This window comes from Hemiscyllium ocellatum, chromosome 49 (genome assembly GCF_020745735.1).
Source record: "Hemiscyllium ocellatum isolate sHemOce1 chromosome 49, sHemOce1.pat.X.cur, whole genome shotgun sequence".
Classification (NCBI taxonomy): domain Eukaryota; kingdom Metazoa; phylum Chordata; class Chondrichthyes; order Orectolobiformes; family Hemiscylliidae; genus Hemiscyllium; species Hemiscyllium ocellatum.
The window spans coordinates 8,956,147-8,979,744 of NC_083449.1; the positions used below are offsets into that span (position 1 = coordinate 8,956,147).

A 23,598-nucleotide genomic window follows, 5' to 3' on the forward strand; every position below is an offset into this window, starting at 1 on the left:
CCATCACCTCCCTTGGAGTGAAATATTTCCAGACCATTACCCAACCAAGCTCCAATCCCGCTCATGACAACAATTTGCTGCTGTTCGTGTGCAAAAATCCCTGGCAACGAGGTCACCGAGCCAAGGTCCGAAGGAATGATCTCCTGGAATTGTCCAGAATCAGGTTCAGAACTTTTATGTTGTTCATAGAATCATAAACTTTTACAGTACGGAAGGAGGCCACTCTTGTCTGTACCAGCTCCTGAAAGAGGTACCCAGCTAGTCCCACTCTCCAGCCCTATCCTGTAGCCCTCTATCATCATCCCTTTTGAATTTATATCCAGCTCTCTTTTCGAACCTCCTGTGGAATCTGCCTCCCAAGCAGCACATTTCAAACTCAACAACCCAATAAGTTTCTCCTCATCTCACTCTCTCACTGACAATCTTGAAATTTTTTCCAGCCAGTTACTAATAAACCAATGAATGGGAAACAATAACTTGCTTTTCCGTCAGAATTGTTCAAATTTTCAACACTTCAATAAGGTCACCACTTCATCTTCTCTGCTTGAAAGAGAATAACCTCAATCTCCTAAACCTTTCCCTGTATCTAAAATCCCTCATCGTTGGTATCTTTCCCATACATCTCCTTCATGCCGTTTGAAGGATCTGAACAGCCTTCCTTAAATAAGGTGCCCAGATCAAAACAGAACCAGCCTGGGTAATAGAATGCTAACTCCCTTTGTCAAACGTATTTCTAAATTCAGCTTTTGTTGCCGGTGACGGTAAGGTGTGAGACACTTACAAAGAAATATCAAAGGTTTACGTCCAATATGATCCATTCAATATTTGTGCTGTCACCGGAATTAATTTCTTTTCTGCCCTCTGCTTTTGTTGGGTGTTGGGTTAGCTCATTTGGCTGGATGGCTGGTTTGAAATGTGGAGAAAGATTGACAGTATGGGTTTGAATCTCTCACTGCTGAGGTTATCAGGAAGGTCTCTCTTTTCCTTGTGTGAGGCATGGTAACCCTCAGTTAAACCACCACTAATCTGTCATTACTCTCTCCTCTTGTGCTCTCTCTCTCTCTCTCTGACACTCCAGCTGAGGTCCACCAGTGTCTTGTACAACTTCAACATCACTTCCTTGTTCTTGGTCTCTATGCCCCTATTAATAAAGCTGAGGATGCTGTGCGTTTTATCCACTGCTCTCCTCCTGTTATGCCGCCTTCACTGATCTGTGGACATATACCCCCAGGCTCCCTCTGATCCTACATCGGCTTTAGTTTTTTTTTACCCCCTATATGTATTATCTTTCCGTTTTTTTCAACCAACGTCATTCGCTAAATTTGTGTTGAAGCAATTGTGTCTTTATTTTTGAATGTTCATGAATTAAAACCTATTTTGTTGAATCAAACTTCATTTTCTTCATCCTAGTTGTTTTGCTACTAATAATATAACTCCACAAGAACATACATTCTAAGATCAGGTTAAGTCCGTTTAACCCATCAGGAACCTGCTCCGCTATCTTATCTCAGCCTCAACTCCACTTTCCTGGAAACACTCCCTTTGTACCGTCACTGATGAACAATCTGTCTGTCTCCTTCTCCAATTTATGCAGTGTCCTGGGTGGTGGGGACAGTGATCCCACAGATTTACAACCCCTTCCTCATTTGAGAGAATTCATTCCTCCTTATCTGTTTTCAATCTGCCCAGCTCTTTATCCTGAACCAATAATCTCTCGTTCTAGATTCTCTCACGAGCAAACATCCTCTCTTCATCTCCTTTGTCAATACCAACTTTAGCATCTTATAGGCCTCAGTTAGTTTTCCTCTCTTCCAACTCCAGAGAAACCGCTCAATCTCCCATCTAATGCAAACCTTTCATCGCTGGAAATGATTGGGTGAATCTCTTCTGAGCTGCCTCTGTCCTCAAAAGATCAAAATTGTACCAGTTTCTTCTCATAAGAATAACCTTTTCATCTTGGCAATCAATTCAGTGATCTCCTTTGAACTCCCTCCAACTCAAGGAAAGGGTCCAAAAACTGTCCACAGTACTCCGGATGTGGAAACCCCAATCCCTTGTACAGTTGCAGCAACAATTACCTTTTTCCGTACTCAATTCCTTTTGCAAGGAATTAAAACCTATTTTAATAGTTAAAAATTTTATTTAATAGTTAAAAATTTAAAGTTTTCTTTCAAAAAAAGCGGTAGCAGACCCGGAAGGCGCGCTAGGTTACTTGGGTAAGGTTTTTTTTCTCTCCCCTTATTTAAACGTGTGTGCAAAAATCCCTGGCAACAAGGTCATTGAGCCAAGGTCCGAAGGAATGATCTCCTGGAATTGTCCAGAATCTGGTTCAGAACTTTTATGTTCATAGAATCATAAACTTTTACAGTACGGAAGGAGGCCACTCTTGTCTGTACCAGCTCCTGAAAGAGGTACCCTAGTGCTCTTGTGTTTTCCGGGTCCTTAAGGGGGAGGGGGAGCAACCCCAGATCGTGGTCCATGTTGGCACCAACGATATAGGTAGGAAGAAGGGTGAGGATGTCAGACAAGCTTTCAGGGAGCTAGGTTGGAAGCTCAGAGTTAGAACAAACAGAGTTGTAGTCTCTGGTTTGTTACCCGTGCCACGTGATAGAGAGTCGAGGAATAGGGAGAGAGAGCAGTTAAACGCGTGGCTACAGGGATGGTGCAGGAGGGAGGGATTCCGGTTTCTGGACAACTGGGGTCCTTTCTGGGGAAGGTGGGACCTCTATAAAAAGGATGGGCTACACCTGAACCTGAGGGGCACCAGTATCCTTGGGGGGAGGTTTGCTAGTGCTCTTTGGGAGGGTTTAAACTAACTCCGCGGGGGCATGGGAACCAGGACTGTAGCTTTAGGGTACAGGACCTTGAGTGTAGGGAGGTTAGGAATAATGCAGCGATCTCTAAGGAGGGTGCCTGTAACCAGAAGGGTGGATTGAAGTGTGTATACTTCAATGCCAGAAGTATAAGGAATAAGGTAGGTGAACTTGCAGCGTGGGTTGGTACCTGGGACTTCGATGTTGTGGCCATTACAGAGACGTGGGTAGAACAGGGACAAGAATGGCTGTTGCACGTTCCAGGGTTCAAATGTTTTAGTAGGATCAGACATGGGGGTAAAAAAGGGGGAGGCGTGGCATTACTTGTCAAAGATAGTATCACAGCAGTGGAATGGACGATGGAAGAGGACTTGCCATCTGAGGTAGTTTGGGCTGAGGTTAGAAATAGGAAAGGTGAGGTCACCCTGTTAGGTGTTTTCTACAGGCCTCCTAATAGTCCTAGAGAAGTAGAGGATAATATTGCGAGGATGATTCAGGAAAAGAGTGAAGGTAGCAGGGTGGTTGTTATGGGGGACTTTAACTTCCCAGATATTGACTGGGAGAGCTATAGCTCGAGTTCATTAGATGGGTCGGTGTTTGTACAATGTGTGCAGGAGGGTTTCCTGACACAATATGTCGACAGGCCAACAAGAGGGGAGGCTATATTGGATTTGGTTCTAGGTAATGAACCAGGCCAGGTGTTAGACTTGGAGGTAGGTGAGCACTTCGGGGACAGTGACCACAACTCGGTGACTTTTACTCTAGTGATGGAGAGGGATAATCGTGCGCCGCAGGGCAAGAGCTATAGCTGGGGGCAGGGAAATTATGATGCAGTGAGGCATGACTTAGGATGTGTGGATTGGAAAAACAGGCTTCAAGAGAAGAACACTAATGAGATGTGGGGATTGTTCAAGGAGCAGCTACTGCGTGTCCTCGATAGGTATGTACCAGTCAGGCATGGTGTAAAGGGCCTTGTGAGGCAGCCGTGGTTTAGTAAGGAATTGGAGTCCCTTGTGAAAGGGAAGAAGGCGGCATATGTAAAGATGAGGCATGAAGGTTCAGTAGGGGCGATTGAGAGTTATAAGGTAGCCAGGAAGGAGCTAAAGAGGGAGCTAAGAGAAGCGAGAAGGGGACATGAAAAGTCTTTAGCTGGTAGGATTAGGGAAAACCCAAAGGCTTTCTATAGGTATGTCAAGAATAAAAGGATGACTAGGGTAGGTATCGGTCCAGTCAAGGATAGTAGTGGGAAGTTGTGTGTGGAGGCGGAGGAGATTGGAGAGACATTAAATCAGTACTTTTCATCAGTATTCACTCAGGAACAGGACACTGTTGCTGATGTGAATATGGAATCACAAATAATTAGAATGGATGCCCTGGAAATATGCAGGGAAGAGGTTTTGGGAATATTGGAAAGGATGAATATAGATAAGTCTCCTGGGCCTGATGGCATTTACCCCAGGATCCTATGGGAAGCTAGGGAGGAGATAGCAGAGCCATTGGCCTGGATTTTTATGTCGTCATTGTCAACGGGAATAGTACCAGAGGACTGGAGGATAGCGAATGTGGTCCCATTGTTCAAGAAAGGGAGTAGGGATAGCCCTAGTAACTATAGGCCAGTGAGTCTGACTTCAGTGGTGGGCAAAGTCTTAGAGAGAATGGTAAGGGATAAGATTTATGAACATCTAGGTAGGAATAATGTGATCAGGGATAGCCAGCATGGTTTTGTGAAGGGCAGGTCGTGCCTCACAAACCTTATTGAGTTCTTTGAGAAGGTGACTAAGGAAGTGGACGAGGGTAAAGCAGTAGATGTTGTGTATATGGATTTTAGTAAGGCGTTCGATAAGGTTCCCCATGGTAGGCTAATGCTAAAACTTCGGAGGTATGGCATTGAGGATACATTAGAGGTTTGGATTAGGAATTGGCTGGCTGGAAGCAGACAGAGGGTAGTAGTTGATGGATTATGTTCATCTTGGAGCGCAGTTACTAGCGGTGTACCACAAGGATCTGTTTTGGGACCATTGCTTTTTGTTATCTTTATAAATGATCTAGAGGAAGGACTTGAAAGCTGGGTAAGCAAGTTTGCGGATGACGCAAAAGTTGTGGATAGTGAGGAAGGAAGTGGTAGGTTACAGCGGGATATAGATAAGTTGCAGAGCTGGGCGGAAATGTGGCAAATGGAATTCAATGTAGCTAAGTGCGAAGTCGTTCACTTTGGTAGGAATAACAAGATGATGGATTACTGGGCTAATGGTAGGCTGCTTGGTAGTGTGGATGAGCAGAGGGATCTTGGTGTCTATGTACACAGATCTCTGAAAGTTGCCACCCAGGTAAATAGTGCTGTGAGGAAGGCATATGGTGTACTGGGCTTTATTGGCAGAGGAATTGAGTTCCGGAGTCCTGAGGTCATGTTGCAGTTGTATAAGACTCTGGTGAGGCCTCATCTGGAGTATTGTGTGCAGTTTTGGTCGCCATACTATAGGAAGGATGTGGAAGCTTTAGAACGAGTGCAGAGGAGGTTTACCAGGATGTTGCCTGGAATGGTAGGAAAATCTTATGAGGAAAGGCTGAAGCACTTGGGGCTGTTCTCATTGGAGAAGAGAAGGTTTAGGGGAGATCTGATAGAAGTGTATAAGATGATTAGGGGTTTAGATAGGGTAGATACCAAGAACCTTTTACCGCTAATGGAGTCAGGTGTTACTAGGGGACATAGCTTTAAATTAAGGGGTGGTAGGTATAGGACAGATGTTGGGGGTAGATTCTTCACACAGCGGGTTGTGAGTTCATGGAATGCCCTGCCCGTATCAGTGGTGAACTCTCCTTCTTTATGGTCATTTAAGCGGGCATTGGATAGGCATTTGGAAGTTATTGGGCTAGTGTAGGTTAGGTAGGATTCGGTCGGCGCAACATCGAGGGCCGAAGGGCCTGTACTGCGCTGTATCCTTCTATGTTCTATGTTCTATGTTCTATGCAATAAATGTTTTCCATGTGACCTGCTGTAGCCTTTGCACTGACATTTTGAACTTTCTCTCCTATTCAAATGATGACTTGCCTTTTCCAATTCTTCCAACTTCCTATTACTCCAATTTGACAGAACTGTGAACTTGAACTCCAAGTTCCCTCTGTTCCACTATACTCCTTAAGGCTTTATGATTCATCATGAAAGTCCTACCTTGATTTGTCTTTCCAAAATACAAGACCTCACACACTCTCAAAGCTATGCTGACTATTCCATATCAAACCAGATCTTTCCAAATGCATGTAAATCATATCTCTCAGAATCTTCAAGCAATTTACCTAAGATAGATTAAGGTTTAATGATCTGTAGTTCCCAGGTTTTCTTTGCAACCATTCTTGAATAATGATACCTTTGTCACTCTTCTGTGACCTCACCTGTGGCTAAATATCAGCCACGTCCCCCGTAATTTCTTCTCCAGCCTGTTGCAGTGAGGACCTAAAAATTGGACAAACTAACGGATATAAGGATAGAAAAGTTTCCTGGCCCTAACGGATTGCATCCAAGAGGACTAAAAGAGATGGCGCTATTGGTAATTTCCTAAACTTAGCTGGACTCTGGGGCAGTTCCAGCAGATTGGAAAACAGCAAATGTGATGTAGAGAAAACAAATGGGGAATTATAGGCCAGTTAGCTGAACATATGTAACGGCAAGATGCTCGAATCTATTATCAATAATGAAATAGCAAGGCATCTCGATTGAAATTGTCCCAATCACCAGCCACAGCAGGTCATGCTTAATTAATCTTCTAGAATACTATGTAGATTTTATAAGTACACTGAACAATGTGGACCAAGTGGATGTGATATATCTAGATTTCCAAAAGGCATTCGACAAGGTGCCTTGCAAAAGGCTGCTGCATAAGATGAAGGTGCACGGCATTACAGGCAATCAATTAGCATGGACAGAGGGTTGGTTAACTAACAGGAAGCAAAGAGTGGGGAAACTTGAATGCTTTTCTGGTTGGCAATCAATGACTAGTGGTGTGCATCAGGGATCAATGTTAGGGCCCTGTTACAATTTACACAGATGGTGTGGAGTTGGGGACCACATGTAGTGTGTTAAAGTTTGCAGATGACAAACGTTTAGAGGCATATACTCAAATGTGTGGATGAAGATCTGGCAGATGGAGTACAATGCTGGTAAATGTGAAGTCATCCATTTTAGTAGCAATAATAGTAAAAAGGACTATGATTTGAACAGTAAAAATTTGCAGTAAGCTACTGTGCAGTGGGACTTGGGTTTCCTTGAGCATAAATCGCAGAAGGCTGGTCTGCGGATGCAACAGGTAAATACTAAGGCAAATAGAATATTGTCCTTTGTTGATGGAGGGATTGAGTTTAAAAGCAGGGAGGATATGTTGTGGCTGTATTGTTGTGCCATCTAGAGTTTTGGTCTCCTTTCTTGAGAAAGGAGGTACTGGCACTAAAGGGGGTGCAGAGGAGGCTCACTAGGTTCTTGAGTTGAGGGGGTTGCTTTAAAAGGAGAGACTGAGTAGGCTGGGATGATAATCATTGGAATTTAGAAGGTTGATGGGGGATGAATCTTACAGAAACATAAAATTATGAAGGGAATAGATGAGATTGAAGCAGGAAGAAAGTTGCCATTGGCAGGTGAACCTAGAACAAGAGGGTATTGACTCAAAATTAGGGGGAGTAGATTTAGGACTGAATTGAAAAGGAATTTCAATTGAATTGAAAAGGAAAGGAATTGAAAAGGTCATAACATAATAGAGTTCACCCTGCAGCTTGAGAGGAAGAAGATTGAATCAGATGTAACAGGATGACAATTGGTAACTACAAAGACATGTGGCTGGAACTGGACAGAGTTGATTGGAAGGGTGAGCTGACCAGCAAAGACAGTGGAGCAGCAATGGCAAGAGTTTCTGGGTTAATTCAGGAGGCATTGCAGAAATTCATCCCAAGGAGGATAAGACAATCCTCGTTGACAGGGAAAGTCAGGGAGAACATAAAGGCAACATAAGCAGCATATAGTGTGGTAAAGATTAGTCGAAGCCAGAAGATTGGGAAGTCTTTAAAAAACAGAAATAACTTTAAAAAAATAGGTGGTGACGGTGAAAGAAGTGAAATATGAGAGTAAATGCACTACTAATATAGAAGAGGGCTGCAGGCAATTTTCTTGGATATCTAAACGGTTACAAAGAGACAAGAGTGGACATTGGACATCTTGAAAACAATGCCGGAAAAGTAGTATTGGGGAAACACGGCATGGCAGAGAATCTGAAGAGATACTTTCCATCAGTTTTTAACAGTGGAAGACACCAGCAACCGACAAGAACTTCAAGGGAAACTTGGGGACAGAAGTGAGTGCATTGGCCATTGGTAAGGGGAAGGTACTGGGAAGCTGTAGGTGGATAAATCACCAAGATCGGATGGACTACACTCCAGATAACTGAAGGAGACAGCGGAGTAGATTGGAGAGGAATTGGTGATGATTTTTCAGAAAGCACTGGAATCAGGCAGGGTCCCAGATGACTGGAAAATGGCTAATGCAACACTTGTTTAAGAAAGGGAGGCAGAGGCAGGAAACTGTAGGCTACGTAGCTAGAATGTAGTCATTCCTAAGGCTTGAGAATCCTTTGTTTAGAATGAGGCTGCAGAGTACTTGAAAGTGCATGGTAAAGTAGGGCAGAGTCAGCACAGCTTTGTTAAGGAGAGGTCTTCCCTGACAAATCTGTTCAAATTCTTTGAGGAAGTAACAAGCAAATTGCTGATTGGGGCAGATGTTTGGAGGTAAAGTGAAGGCTGGGAAATGGGAAGCCTTCAAAATGCGATAACAAGAGTCCAGAGTTAGTATATTCCTGTTTGGGTGAGAAGAAAGGCTGGTAGGTGGCGGGCATGTGGGATGACGAGAGAAGTTGAGGTTTTGGTTAAGAAAAAAATGAAGCATATGTCAGGTATAGACAGAAGAAATTGAGTGAATCCTTCGAATATAAAGGTCGTAGGAGCATCCTTAAGAGAGAAATCCTGAGGGCAAAAAGGGGACATGAGATAGCTTTGGCAAATAGAAGTAAAGAGAATGCAAAGAGTTTTTAGAAATAGATTAAGGACAAAACAGTAACTAGGGAGAGAATAGGGCCCCTCAAAGATCAGCAAGGCACCTGATGCATGGAGCCATGGGAGATGGGGAAGATACTAAATGAGTATTTTGCATCAGTGTTCACTGGGAAGGAGGACATGGAAGATAATAGAATGTGGGAAAATAGGTAGCGACATCTTGAAAAATGTCCGTATTACAGAGGAGAAAGTGCTGGATGTCTTGAAATGCATAAAAGTGATAAATCCCCAAGACCTGATCAGGTGCACCCTCGAACTCTGTGGGAAGGTCGGGAAGTGATTGCTGGGCACCTTGTTGAAATATTTTTATCATTGATTGTCGCAGGTGAGGTGCTGGATGACTGGAAGATTGTTAACGTGGGGGTCACTATTTAAGAAAGGTGGTAAGGAAAAGTCAGGGAACTATAGACAGGTGAGTCTGATGTCAGTGGTGGGCAAGATGTTGGAGGGAATCCTGAGAGACAGGATTGACATGCATTTGGTAAGGCAAGGACTGATTAGGGATAGTCAGCATGGCTTTGTGCGTGGGAAAACATGTGTCATGAACTTGAATGAGTTGCTTTGAAGAAGTAACAAAGAGGATTGATGAGGTCAGAGTGATGGATGTGATCTATTTGGCCATCAGTAAGGCGTTTGATGAGGTTCTTCATGGGAGATTGGTTAGCAAGGTTAGATCTCATGCAATACTGAAAAGGTAGCCAATCGGATGCAGAATTTGCTCGATGGTAGAAGACGTGATGGAGAGATGCTTTTCAGACTGGAGGCCTGTGACCAGTGGTGTGCCATCAGTATCAGTGTTGGATCCACTGCTTTTCATCATTTATGTGAATGATTTGGATTTGAACACAGCAGGTATAGTTAATAGGTTTGCAGATGACACCAAAATTGGACAGCAAAGAAGGTTCCTCCAAAGTACAACAGGGTCTTGCTCAGATGGGCCAGTGGGATGAGGAGTGGCAGATGGAGTTTTATTCAGATAAATCTGGGTTGCTACATTTTGGAAAGGCAAATCAGGGCAAGATTTGTACACTTAATGGTAAGATCATACGTAGTGTTGCTGAACAAAGAGACCTTGGAATGCAGGTTCATAACTCCTTGAAAGTGGAGTCGCAAGTAGATAGGACGTTTTCTTCATTGGTCAGTGCATCGAGTATAGGAATTGGGAGGTCATGTTGTGGCTGTGCAGGTCATTGGTGAGGCCAGTTTTGGAATACTGCATGCAATATTGGTCTCCTTCGTATTGGAAGGATATTGTGAAATGTTGAAGGGTTCAGAAAAGATTTACAAGGAATTTGTTAGGGTTGGAGGATTTGAGCTATAGAGAGAGGCTGAACAAGCTAGGGATGACTACATAGAGGTTTATAAAATCGTGAGGGACAATGTCTCTTCCCTGAGGTGGGGGGAGTAGAAAACTAGAGGCATAGGTTTAAGGTAAACGGGGAAAAATTTAAAATGGACCTAAGCGCAACGTTTTCACACATAAGATGGTACGAGTAAGGAATAAGCTGTCAGAGAAAGAGGAGGAGAGTGGTACAATTACAACATTTAAAAGGCATCTGGATGGGTCCATGAATAGGAAGGGTTCAAAGGGATATGGGTCAAGTGCTGGCAAATAGGACTAGATTAGGTTCTGACATCTGGTTGGCATGGATGAGGAGGACCAAAGAGTCTGCTTCAGTGCTGTACATCTCGATGACTCAGTGGTTGTGAATGATAACATTTATTGGAAATGGGGTGATGTGAATTGAGAATGGAGAGGAATAAAAAAAAAGTTATAATTGCTTGGTAGTATTTGACTATTCTTGTGAAAACTTCTCTCCAGCAATTGAGCTCCATGTGTGTCTAATTCAACTGCTCTGTGACTGTGGAAAGTATGTTTTTCAGTCTGACAGCGATAACATACTTACTGTTTGTTCGAAGGAACTGATCACACTTGGCTTCGTACCAAGAGAATGTTACATTGTCTTGCTCCTTCATGTAATTGTCTGGAGGAAGAGAGAAGATACATCCCCTGTAAATCAACATTGTGAGTTTGACAGTATCAAACCTTTCAATGTAATATTCATTTTATAATCACGAGGCTGTGTTTCTTTCAGGCCAGCATTTCGAACAGAACTACAGGTCTGACTCCATTCTTGGCCTGAGTTACTCTTTGGCTGGTGATTGTAACAAAAGAAATCGACACCAATTCACTGAGAACCAGATACTAAGCAACACCCTGACAGCTCTACAATGGGGCAACCCAAAACAAGTTTGTGTCTGGATCTGAGAGTTTCCTTATCAATCCATACCTGTCAGTTCCTGCGAGGTGAATGTGGGAGTACGGCTGTCAATCTGTACCTGTCAGTATAGGCTGTGCAAATGTAAGAGTTGATATAGTTATCAATCTCTCCCTGTCACTCTTTGCAATGTCCAAAATATATTTACTAGAGAGTGACAGGGACAGATTGATAACTACGTTCACACATTCACGTAGTATAAACTGACAGGTATAGATTGATAACTGAACTCATATCCACATAGTGGAAACTGGAAGAGATTGATTGATAAATACATTTTAAATAAATTGGATCAGTCCCTATGTGCTTCACTGATGGGGATGTGCGAGTTTAGTTATCGATATATACCTGTCAGTTTCTGCCGTTGTGAATGTGTGAATTTAGATTAGATTAGATTAGATTTACAGTGTGGAAACAGGCCCTTCGGCCCAACAAGTCCACACCGACCCGCCGAAGCGAAACCCACCCATACCCCTACATTTACCCCTTACCTAACACTATGGGCAATTTAGCATGGTCAATTCACCTGACCCGCACATCTTTGGACTGTGGGAGGAAACCGGAGCACCCGGAGGAAACCCACGCTGACACGGGGAGAACGTGCAAACTCCACACAGTCAGTCGCCTGAGTCGGGAATTGAACCCGGGTCTCCAGCGCTGTGAGGCAGCAATGCTAACCACTGTGCCACCGTGCCCTTTCCCTAACAGTTTCTGCTGTGTATCTGACAGTGTAGTTATCAACCTGAACCTGTCAGTTTCAGCTTTGATAATGGTGTGTCATTCTTAGTATCTCCCTGTCAGATTCTGTTGTACGAATATTAAATGCAGTCATCAATTTGTACCTGTCAGTATCTTCTGTGTGATATTGATCTCTACCTGTCAGTTTTAGCTGTAATCAATTTCTCAGTGCAATTATCAGACAGTATCTGTCAGGTTTTGCTATTTGACACCAGAGTGTCATTGTCAATCTGTTTCTACTACGTCAATTTGAGAGAGTCAATACCAATCGGTCCCTGTCAGATTCTTCCCTGTCAATATGTGAATAGTACAGTTATCATTCTCTACCTGTCAATTTCTAACTGTGTAATTGTCAATCTGTACCTTTCAAACTCTGCTGTGTGAATACTTAAATATAGTTATCAATCTATAGCTGTCAGTTTCTACTTGGTGAATATGTCTGTGTAATTGTCAATTCCTGCCAGTTTATGCTATGTGAATGTGTGAACTGAGCTTTCATCTGTCACTGTCAGTTTCTGCTTTGTGAATAAGAGAGTTTAGATATCAATCCTTCCTGTCAGGTACTGTAATGTCAGGGTTTGAATGAATTTATTCAACTTTTCCTGTCAGGTTGTGTGACTGTAGCTATCAACCTGTACCTCTCAGATTCTGCGACATGTGAGTGTAGTTATCCACTTGATTTGATCTGATTTATTATTGTCACATGTACAGAGATACAATGAAAAGTATTGTTTTGAGTGCCTTACAGGCAGATCATATCATACAAAGTGCATTAGGGCAATAGAACAGAATCTGGAATACAGTGTTAATGGTGCAGAGAGAGGGAATAACATTAAAATTTAAAAATCTAATAACAGCACAGAGTCAGCTCTTGAATCTGTTGGACGGTATATTCAAACTTCTGTATTTTCTACCTGACAGACCAGGCTGGAGGAGCATAGAGCCAGGGTCAGATGGATCTTTGTTTAGGTTGGTTGCTTTCCCAACACAGGAGAAAGTATAAATGGAGCCTTTGGATGGAAGACTGCTTTCAGCGATGAATTGGGCTGTGTTCACAACTGACTGTAATTTCTTGTGGTCTTGGGGAGAACAGTAGCCATACCACACCGTGACACATCCAGATAGGTGGTGCATCAATAAAAATTTGCAGGAGTCTTTATAGACACGGTGAATTTCCTTAGCCTCCTGAGGATATTTGCTTGGTGAATTTGTTTGGGTAATTGTCAATCTAAGCCTGCCAGTTTCTGCTATGTGAATGGGAGAAGTTAAAAACTGACAGTCCCTGTCAAGTTTTGCTTTGTGAAGATTTAGTTAAGAATCCTTCCCAATCAGGGTCCGAATTGGGAATGAGAGTGTATTTATCAATGTTTGCCTGACAATTTTTTTTTGTGAACATGTGAATGTAGTTATCAATTTTCCCTGGTGGTTTCTGCTCTGTGAATATGAAAATGTAGTTATCAATCTTTAAATGAAAATCAAAAGAACTGCAGAAGCTGGAAATCAGAAAGAAAATCAAATTGCTGGAAAAGCTCAGCAGGTCTGACAGAGTCTGTGGACAGAAATCAGAGTTAAAAATTCCAGTCCAGTAACCCTTCCTGAGAACTGATGGTAGCCAGGAAATGATTAGTTTTTTTGCAGAAGGTAGGGTATGTTGAAGGTTCAGGAGTAAATGGTAGATGGATATAGAATCCAAAGAATATGGTCAGACAAGGATGATGAATCACTATTAACAGGGACTGTTAGTGACTGTTGGTGTAGAATAGCAGACCTTGTGATAACAAGGCCTGGTGTGAAAGGTTCTGGGTAATGACATGGGAGAGCTCTAGCCCTAGCTGTAGAACTCAATATTGGGTCCAGAAGGCTGTTGTATTCCCAAGCAGGAAATGAGGTACTGTTCTTCCAGTTTGCACTGAGTTTTAGCTGGAGCACTGCAGCAGGCCTGAGGCAGAGATGTTCATCAGGGAACTGGGTGGTGTGTTGAAGTGGCAGGCAAGTGGAAGCTCAGGGTCTTGTTTTCTGGACAGAATGTAGGTGTTTGGCAAAGTGGACATCCAATCTACACCCAGAATAGAGAAGACCATGTGGCAGCTAGGAAAATGCACACACTCAGTTCTGAGGAAGGGTCACTAGACCTCAAATGTAACTCTGATTTCTTGTTAACAACCTCTACCTGTCAGTTTCTCCTGTGAATAGGAGTGTGTCGTCAAACCATACATGTCAACTTAAGTAATTTGAAACAGAGTGTTATCAATTTGTTCCAATAAGTTTCTGCTTTGTGAATGAGAATGTTTTCCTCTGAAATGTCCTGCCACGTGTATTTGAGTGTGATGGACCAATCTGTCCCTGTTATATTCTGCTCTGTGTAACTCGGGATGTAGCTGTGAATCTGTATTTGTCAACGCCTAGTTTATAAATGTGCAAATGCATTCATCAGCGTTTTTGAAGTGTGTGTAGGGTTTGGGGGATGGTGTTTAAGTATCATGCTCTCCCTTTCAGTTTCCACAGAGTGAATGTGTGAGAGCAGCTATAAATCTCCGCCTGTCAGTTTTTGTTATGTCCACGTGAGAGTTCAGGAATTGAGCTAACCTTGTCAGTTTGTGCTGTGTGACTGAACGTCACGTGCTGAATCAGTACCAGTCACTTTCAATTCTCATGCATCAAAAGTTGCTTAATTCGCTGACAGCCAATAATATTCTATGAGTCCAATGGTGACAAGGAACCTATTTTTGTTTGCCATCTGGTTCACTAATGTCCTTTCAGGAAGGAAGCTGCCGTCCTTACCTGGTCTGGCCTACATGTGTCTCCAGACCCACAGCAATGTGGCTCTCACATAACTACCCCCTGGGCAGTTAGGGATGGGCAATAAATGCTGGCCTCACCAGTGATTCTCTCATCCGTGAATGAATTAAGGAAAAAGAATTCTCTGTGACTGTGATTGATTCTGTGATAGTAGATTTTAGGGTATTGTGATTGGGCCTTAATCTCAAATGCATTGTTATTTATAGTAGAGTCACAGAATTGGTACAGCCATTCAGCCCATTTGCGTCCAGACTGGGACATTCTGTTCTTCACCTGTTCTCCATTCTAGTTTCCAGTAACTGTTGGGATTCTGAACTTTATCCACTTACTGCCAGTATCTCTATCTAAATGCTAATTTGAGATTATTTCTGCAGTTACCTGTCTTTGATAACTACAGTGCCAGTTTTGTTCTGTGGGCAATAGCACAGGTAGAGTATGTGGATCTCTTTCTCTTTCCACATTCAGTTGTGTTTTTTTGGTCTGAGTGTAGGATAAACTTGATCAATATTCACCAACCTTTTGTGATTGAGGGATTAATGTTATCTTTGCCATGAATCTGAATTTTATTGCATTCAGACTGTTTAAATATATTTTGTGCATGCAGTAATCTTTATCAGTTGCTGCTAGACACTAAGATATAACATCTGAAACTAACTGAAATGATTAATGGTTTGGTGAATCAATTTATAACTATTCATATTTGGAAGTACCTGGGCCTAAATTTCTTTTTTTTTCCCTTTCAGCATTAACTGGCTGTGTGTGAGTGAGTTTTCTGTTGTGCTGTCAATCTGTATCACTTAAAGGAGTGGCACTGGTCTATATCACACTGACACTTTTTTTTTATGTCGCTTTGTGTTTCCCATTCTGCATTTCATGATCTGATACACTTTATGAGGTGGGTTTAATGCCTTATAAGTCAGTGTTTCATATACTAAAAAAGTATGGAAATGCTTCTGCATTACTCAGACCCTCAACCAGAATGTGTGTGTGGAGAAAGTGTGTGTTCATCAGCACCAGGCTCAGTGTGAGAATGAGATTCATTCACTCTCTGATACTAGATATCAATGTGCTCCTTATTCTTGGTTATTGTGTTTCACAGTGCTTCAGTGTCATCCAAATTGAAACATGTCACTTTTAGTAACTGCTACTGTACTTCAGTGTTCAAACTTGTGCTACTTAACGTGAATGAGGTACTATCCATTTCCACTGGAGTCAGCTCCTGTCTGTGAAAGTGGGATGTGTTTATATATCTGTTAATCTCTGGCATTGCACATTTAGTTCAGTAATGTCCACAGCCAACGTTTTTTAGCTTTAGTCTGTAGGATCCAGGGACAACTGAACATGCAACACATTGCAGCAGAAAAACATCTGTGCTTTTCTTCAGAATCAAGGGGAGAAAAGCAATGGACTTTTGTAACTCCTATAGTGCAGAGTCTAACAGGGAACAATAGGGATACCAAGATTTGGTTTTCAGAATGCTATCAATTTTTGCATTGTGACATGTTTTAACCAGTGAATTAATGATCAGTATTAACCGAACCCATTTGCAACTAAGTGAACACTTCAACTGCATTGCAGCTGACTGACCACAGTGTTCCTTGTACAGGAAAGAGAATTGGCCAATTCTATTTTACTTACGCATGTGGACATGATCTGGTGCAAGCCATAAGCAGACTCTTGTGTTGCTCTATGGTAGGGAAGGGGAAACGAAAAGGACTTTTATTTTCCACTATTCTGTGAGGAATAGTTCAATGAATTGAATTTGACAATTTAAATATCCTCTTCATAGAAAATCAAAAGGAATTCTGAAATACATATAGAATAATTTAAAAAAAACTTTCTTGCTGGACAGAAAAATAGAATAACTAAAAATGATGAAATGGAGAATGAGGTTACGATACAGATGGAGAAGACAGCTTCTCTGCTACCGTGATAGTTTTACGAAAATGGAATGCTGGTTGAAAGGAATGAGAATTGTTAGCTCAGTCAACTGTTATGCTGTTATAGACGGTCTTTGATCAGTCAGACTTAATAATTTGAACAAACTGTGCTGTAAGTTTCTTTGACTCGAGATCTGAGAGAGGAAATCAGTTTGATGAAATGTTTTCTGCTAGTTGCAATGTATATGGATTTTCATTAATTTTTAGATGTTGGAATGAGTATTTCAGGATGCCGTACAAATTGGCAACAATTGTAAATCAGTCAGTACCTGTGTGAGAGAGAATGGTGTGTGGGCATATGTATGCAAGCACACATAAGAGGGTTGGAGATGGTAGTTGTGTGTACGTCAGGTTTTGGCTCAGAGGTTCATTTGGAATTTATACTGTTTAGTTGTTGTGCCTTTCACATAGGACTTATATTGTCCTTCTCAGTTACTGATAATGCCAAAGTTTCCTTCTAGATCTTCAGAAATACTTGCTGTAACAATGTAACAGAATCATCTGTTTGTTCACCTTGACTGTAACTTTAAAATTGCCTTTATTACATGTGGAGTTAATATAGTTCCTGAATGGATATTTCATAGGAGGATACAACCTATCCCACTTCTGATGTTGCAAATGATAATTGACTAAGCATCATGGCATTTATTGGAACTGAGCTGTTGTGCGTTGAGTATCGGGAGAAATCAAAAAATATATTGCATCGCTTGTGTTTGACTCTTGGATTGAATGTATACTTCTGGAAATTAAGCTCAATGTGTATCTGACTCAATCCACTCTGGCTGTGGAAAGGATGTTCTCCAATCTGACACCAGTAACATACCTGCTGGTTGTTAGAAGCAGCTGGTCACACTTGGCTTTGTACTGAGAAAATATTACACTGTCTTGGTCCATCAATCATTTGCCTGGAGGAAGTCAAGAGGGATATTTCCTGTAAATCACCATTAGCCAAGTAGAAAGACATCAACTGATCAATGCAATATTCAGGTCATGATCATGATAATTCTTTGGTTTTAAACAGGGCATGGTGAAGAGAGCAAGGACTGGTCACACTCTAGCTCTAACACTCTAGCTCTGAGCTCCTCCCAGTATTTTTTTTCTCTGTTTGCGAAATTCTAAAACAATTTACTACAGTACAAAAACTAACCAACATCTGCAAGTTCAATATCCAGCTCCCAATACATTAACAGTTGAAGGAAGAACAACAGACTCTACTATCACATTTAGATAGACTGTCCTTTAATTACCTACTACTCAATGTCTGTTTGCAACAAACAGCATGAAATAGAAGCCAAACAATGAAGTTCCATCAGAGTTTAGGTAATTAAAAACCACAAGAATGTCACACAGCAGCTTCTTCCCGCTCGGTCTCCCTCAGCAGGCCCACACACAGCTCGAGAAAGGCCTCTCTCTTACCCAGCCCGCTCACTCCAGTTCCGGGACCAATTCCTGCTCCGTTCGACCTCTTACAAACAGTCCTGTCCTGTCCACCTTATTCCAAGAACTCCCCACCTACGTCCTGGACACCACCCACGCCCTCCACCTCCTCCATGATTTTCGCTTCACCGGTCCCCAACGCCTTATCTTCACCCTGGTCATCCAATCCCTGTACACTTCTATCCCCCATCACGAAGGACTCAAAGCCCTCCGCTTCTTCCTTTCCCACCGCACCAACCAGTACCCTTCCACTGATACCCTCCTTCGACTGACTGAACTGGTCCTCATCCTGAACAACTTCTCTTTCCAATCCTCCCACTTCCTCCAAACCAAAGGAGCCCCAGCTGTGCCTGCCTCTTCGTAGGATATCTGGAACAGTCCATCTTCCGCAGCTACACTGGCACCACCTTTTCCTCCGCTACATCGATGACTGTATGCCCTTGAGCCCCACCCCTCCAATCGCCACCAGGACAGAACCCCACTGGTCCTCACCTACCACCCCACAACCTTCACATACATCGTATCATCCGTCGTCATTTCCGCCACCTCCAAACAGACCCCACCAGCAGAGATATATTTCATTCCCCTCCCCTATCAGCGTTCCAAAAAGACCACTCCCTCTGTGACCCCTCGTCAGGTCCTCACCCTCCACCAACCCAAACTCCACTTCCGCCACCTTCCCCTGCAACTGCAAGAAATGCAAAACTTGCGCCCACACCTCCTCCCTTACTTCCCTCGAAAGCCCCAAGGGATCCTTCCATGTCCACCACAAATTCACCTGCACCTCCACACACATCATTTACTGCATCCGCTGCACCCGATATGGCCTCCTTTATATTGGGGAGACAGGCCGCCTACTTGCGGAATGTTTCAGGGAACACCTCTGGGACACCCGGACCAACCAACCCAACCACCCGGTGGCTCGACACTTCAACTCCCCCTCCCACTCCACCAAGGACATGCAGATCCTTGGACTCCTCCATCGCCAGACCATAGCAACACGACGGCTGGAGGAAGAGTGCCTCATCTTCCGACTAGGAACCCTCCAACCACAAGGGATGAACTCAGATTTCTCCAGTTTCCTCATTTCCCCTCCCCCCACCTTGTCTCAGTCAAATCCCTCAAACTCAGCACCACCTTCCTAACCTGCAATCTTCTTCCTGACCACTCCACCCCCACCCTCGCCTTCACCTCCTTCCACCTATCGCATTTCCAACGCCCCTCCCAAGTCCCTCCTTTTATCTTAGCCTGCTGGACACACTTTCCTCATTCCTGAAGAAGGGCTCATGCTCGAAACGTCGACTCTCCTGCTCCTTGGATGCTGCCTGACCAGCTGCGCTTTTCCAGCAACATATTTTCAGCTCTTACAAAACAGCTCCCGGTTTTCCCTGAACTCACCCCGAATCAATCCCGGTCTCGGAGCCCCCTCTGTGTCCCAGGCTCCCATCCCGATGTGCTGCTGGAAGGAGCCTGCTGTTCCCTCGCTTCCCTGGGCGCTGATCTCTCCATTGCGGTCTGTTTCAAACAAACCTCTTGCACTCACTGAGTAAATGCTCCTCAATGGCAGCGCTGGGGGGGGGGAAGGGCTCACGCATGCGTTCATCGAATCAGGAACATTTCTGCTTTGGGGGAAGGGCAGCATCGCGCAAGGGCCTAAGGATGCAGGAATAAATTATACACATTAAACTGAGGTCTGAGCCCTGTGTGTCACCACTGGGAAACAAAAGAAATGCTCCTTTTCTTACAGACTCACGGGCTCTGTATGATACATTACACATTTATTTTTTTTAATTTCCAAAACTCCGCGCGGGTTCTGTGGTGTTGCAGAAGAGTGTAAATGGGGCTTTCTGCTGTCGGTGAGAAGCTTTCAAAATGAACCGAGATCAAACCAGAACAGTCGGCGGACTGGAATTGTTAATGCGGAGCTTTTGCATTAAGGGGGGCACGGTCTTAAAATAATACCTAATGGTGGCGTTCGTTATTAATGCGCTCACACCGACGAACGTTCATGAAATCATCACAGGGCTAAATGAGGGTATTCATTGCCTCCGAAGACAATCTCGAATCCTTCAAATAGCTTCTAGTCTCATTACCCGAAAGAAAAATAGCAAATTAATGACTAAATACGTTAGTATTGTTTTCCGTAAAGCTCCCTTCTCTGATCTACGTTTCGGCAGGATTTTCAAATTTGAAAGAAAACGGTTGATGATTTAGCGCCATGTTTTCCCGCCTGCTTTCTCAGCAATGATCATATAGTTACAGCTGGCGGGAACACCAAGGGAGGCAGTGAGTGCAGAGGGGATTTGATCTGGAATTAAGACTGCACTACTATAATGAAGCAGGTGAAAGTTACATAACATTCACAGCAGCGTACATTCTAACCACTGCCGCTTGTGCGATCATTAACTCCCCTAAAATGCATTACTGATGTGACGTACACCCCGTTTAATATTATTCAAAGCCATGTTCCAAAGACTGCGATCGCTTCCCGCTCTCTCTGGATGGTTTAGTGGCTCTGAAAAGAGCCGTTGTGTTTCTCTCTCTCTCTCGGGGTGAATGTGCAGGGCCGGCCAGGCTCCGTTTAGGCGCGCTCCCCGCGGATCCGGCGGGCCAGCTGGATGTCTTTGGGCATGATGGTGACCCGCTTGGCGTGGATGGCACACAGGTTGGTGTCCTCAAACAGCCCCACCAGGTAAGCCTCGCTGGCCTCCTGCAGGGCCATCACCGCCGAGCTCTGGAAGCGGAGGTCGGTCTTGAAGTCCTGAGCGATCTCTCGCACCAGGCGCTGGAAGGGCAGTTTGCGGATCAGCAGCTCGGTGGATTTCTGGTAGCGGCGGATCTCCCGCAGAGCCACCGTGCCGGGCCTGTAGCGATGAGGCTTCTTCACTCCGCCCGTGGCCGGAGCGCTCTTGCGGGCCGCTTTGGTCGCCAGCTGCTTGCGGGGAGCTTTCCCTCCGGTCGATTTGCGCGCTGTCTGCTTGGTTCTGGCCATTCTCACTAACTCTCAGTGACAAATGCTGCTGCTGCGGTGCTGCCTGTTTAAGGGAGCTGAGAGCCCGCCCTAGAGCTGGGATTGGATACAGCCCTGTCTCTCAACCCACAGAGAAACAGCTGCGAAAGGGACAGAAAAGGCAGGAAAAGAATTGTTGGAATCTGATTGGTTCCCTGGAAATGTCAGTTGGTCAATTTCAAAATGCCCGCTGAATTCACCCTCACAAACCTTGAGATTAAAGTAACCATTGAAACGCAAAACGCCATCCGTTTGCAACTAAGATAAAATTTATTTTTTTTATATAGTAACTCTTTAAAAACTACTTAGCGGACAGGAGGCGGGATCATTGCCTGATCTGTCTGTAACAGGCGGGAGGAAAGGCGGGGTTTAAAACAGCTCAGACAAACTGAGCAACCGAACTTGTACCGGCCGTGATTCAATCGAAACAACCCCGCCAATTTAAACATCTTAAAAGCTAATGCAGTGTACACCGATAAAAGGACAGGATCTCACTTTATGATTAAATTATCCACAGTGTAGAGACAGGCCTTCGGTCCAACAAGTCCACACCGACCCTCCGAAGAGCAACCCCACCCAGACCATTCCCCTACATTTACTCCTGACTCATCCACCTAACACTGGGCAATTTAGCATAGCCAATTCACCTGACCTGCATACGTTTGGACTGTGGGCGGAAACCGGAGCATCAAGAGGAAACCCACGCAGACACGGGGAGAATGTGCAAACTCCACACAGACGTCCCTGGCGCTGAGGCAGCAGTGCTAACCACTGAGCCACCGTGCCGCCCCTGGATTCTCTTGTATTAACCCCAGATTGTAATTAGCCCAAAGAAAATGTGAAATTGCTGCCTGAACTGTCTGTAACCGTCCGCAGGGTCTCAGAATCAAAACTGAACAAAGTAACATCCCTGAACGGGTCAATGAAATACAAATTCTACAACATGTCACATTCGTGACTTGGTAGAGCTACAAGTCGCGAAGTGAAATAACCAGGTAGAGGTCAATAAACCCTCCCTATATGATACCTTCCCCATTTACAAGCCTCCGCTCTCGTAAAACAAAGCATGTGTGTATTTGAGTCATTCAGATCAATGTTTGTGTTCGGTGCCGGGACGGGTAACATTGGAACCGGGCTCAGCTCTTCCTTGAGACATGTGGGTGGCTCAGATAAGAGCCTTGGGGTTCAGATGGGTATATGTTATACCGACTGGTTCATTTCTTTGCTGTTATCTTCGTCACTTTCGCTTTGAGCTTGGCCTTGCCTTTAGCCGGTTTGCTGAGGGGTTTGGGGGCTTTAGGACCCTTGGCCTTTTTCACCTTCTTCACGAGAGTCCGTTTCTTTGGCGCTGCTTTGCTCACCGCTTTCTTTGGCGGTGCCGTCTTCTTACCGCTCGCTTTCTTGGCTGTCGCTTTCTTGGCCTGGGATTTCTTGACTGTCATTTTCTTGGCCTTGGATTTCTTTGGTGTCACCTTCTTGGCGGGTGATTTCTTCACGGCCGGTTTCTTGGCGGCCGCTGATGTTCCCGCCTTCTTTCCCGCTTTTGCCTTGACTGGATTCTTTGGGAGTTTGAAGGAGCCGGAGACGCCCTGGCCCTTGACCAGAACGAGGGAACCGTTCGCCAGGCACCTCCTGATACTCATCTTGATCTGTGCCTTTCGTTTTCCCACATCGATCCCGCTTTTCTCCAGCGCCTTCTTTACTGCGGACAGAGACGTCCCTTTGCGATCCTTGATATCCCCGACAACATTCAGAATCAGCTCTCCCAACCCGGGACCGGGTGGTTTTTTCCTGGGAGCCGCCGCCTTCTTCTTGGGAGCCTTTTCTTTGGTGGGAGCGGAGGCTGGAGGAGCTGTTTCGGCGGCTGCACTGTCGCTCATGTTGAGAACTCTGCGCTGAATCTCTCTCTGGGTCAGTCTGAACTGGGTCAGCAATGAAGCTGCTGGCGGCGGCACTGAGCAACTTCAAGGCAGCGAGCGGACGGCGCAGGGACAACCTGCCGTCAGCTCCCTGCTCCTGCTGCCCCTCTGTGTTTCTCTAACGGCCTAAACTCTCCGATGTCTCTGAAATTCCGCATCTCCAGAGAGCCAGGCTCAATCGCTCCTGACCCAGACCAGGGAAGGTTTGCGACTGAAAAGTTTTCACTCGAAAAGATGGCTCCGCTGTCGAGTTAAACGCATTTTGCTGCCGCACAGATCGAGCTCTTTGAGCTGAGCGCTGACATTGTCGGTACTTTTAGACTGAAATCTTGAAATCAACGAATACATTGTCTTAAATTCTACCTTTAGGGTCTAGTGGGGGAGCCGGGGAATAAGTTGAATTGAAAATGTTTTTGATTTTCACAAGAGAAACCCAGAAATATCATAATATTCGCGGACACACAAACACAGTTACGTTCGACTAACCGTCCGCCCTTTTCCGACAGCCTCTCTGACACAGTATTCACATTCACACAGTCACACGCCATAAATATCACCAAATGTAAGTGTGGA

At 44.3% G+C, this 23,598-nt stretch overlaps 2 protein-coding genes across 2 annotated transcripts; both read right to left on the reverse strand.

The window, feature by feature from the left end:
• Window positions 1-20,634: 20,634 nt before the first annotated feature.
• Window positions 20,635-21,091, reverse strand: LOC132837224 (histone H3). Its single transcript, XM_060856943.1, has one exon. The coding sequence runs from the start codon at window positions 21,086-21,088 to the stop codon at window positions 20,678-20,680; it is 411 nt and encodes a 136-aa protein (XP_060712926.1). The 5' UTR covers window positions 21,089-21,091; the 3' UTR covers window positions 20,635-20,677.
• Window positions 21,092-21,428: 337 nt separating this feature from the next.
• Window positions 21,429-23,059, reverse strand: LOC132837114 (histone H1.11L-like). The gene has a single exon (XM_060856809.1). The coding sequence runs from the start codon at window positions 22,984-22,986 to the stop codon at window positions 22,321-22,323; it is 666 nt and encodes a 221-aa protein (XP_060712792.1). The 5' UTR covers window positions 22,987-23,059; the 3' UTR covers window positions 21,429-22,320.
• Between the last annotated feature and the right edge of the window lie 539 nt (window positions 23,060-23,598).

Coding starts and splice junctions, on each gene's coding strand:
- LOC132837224 (XM_060856943.1), bottom strand. CDS start 21,088: ATGGCCAGAACCAAGCAGACAGCGCGCAAATCGACCGGAGGGAAAGCT.
- LOC132837114 (XM_060856809.1), bottom strand. CDS start 22,986: ATGAGCGACAGTGCAGCCGCCGAAACAGCTCCTCCAGCCTCCGCTCCC.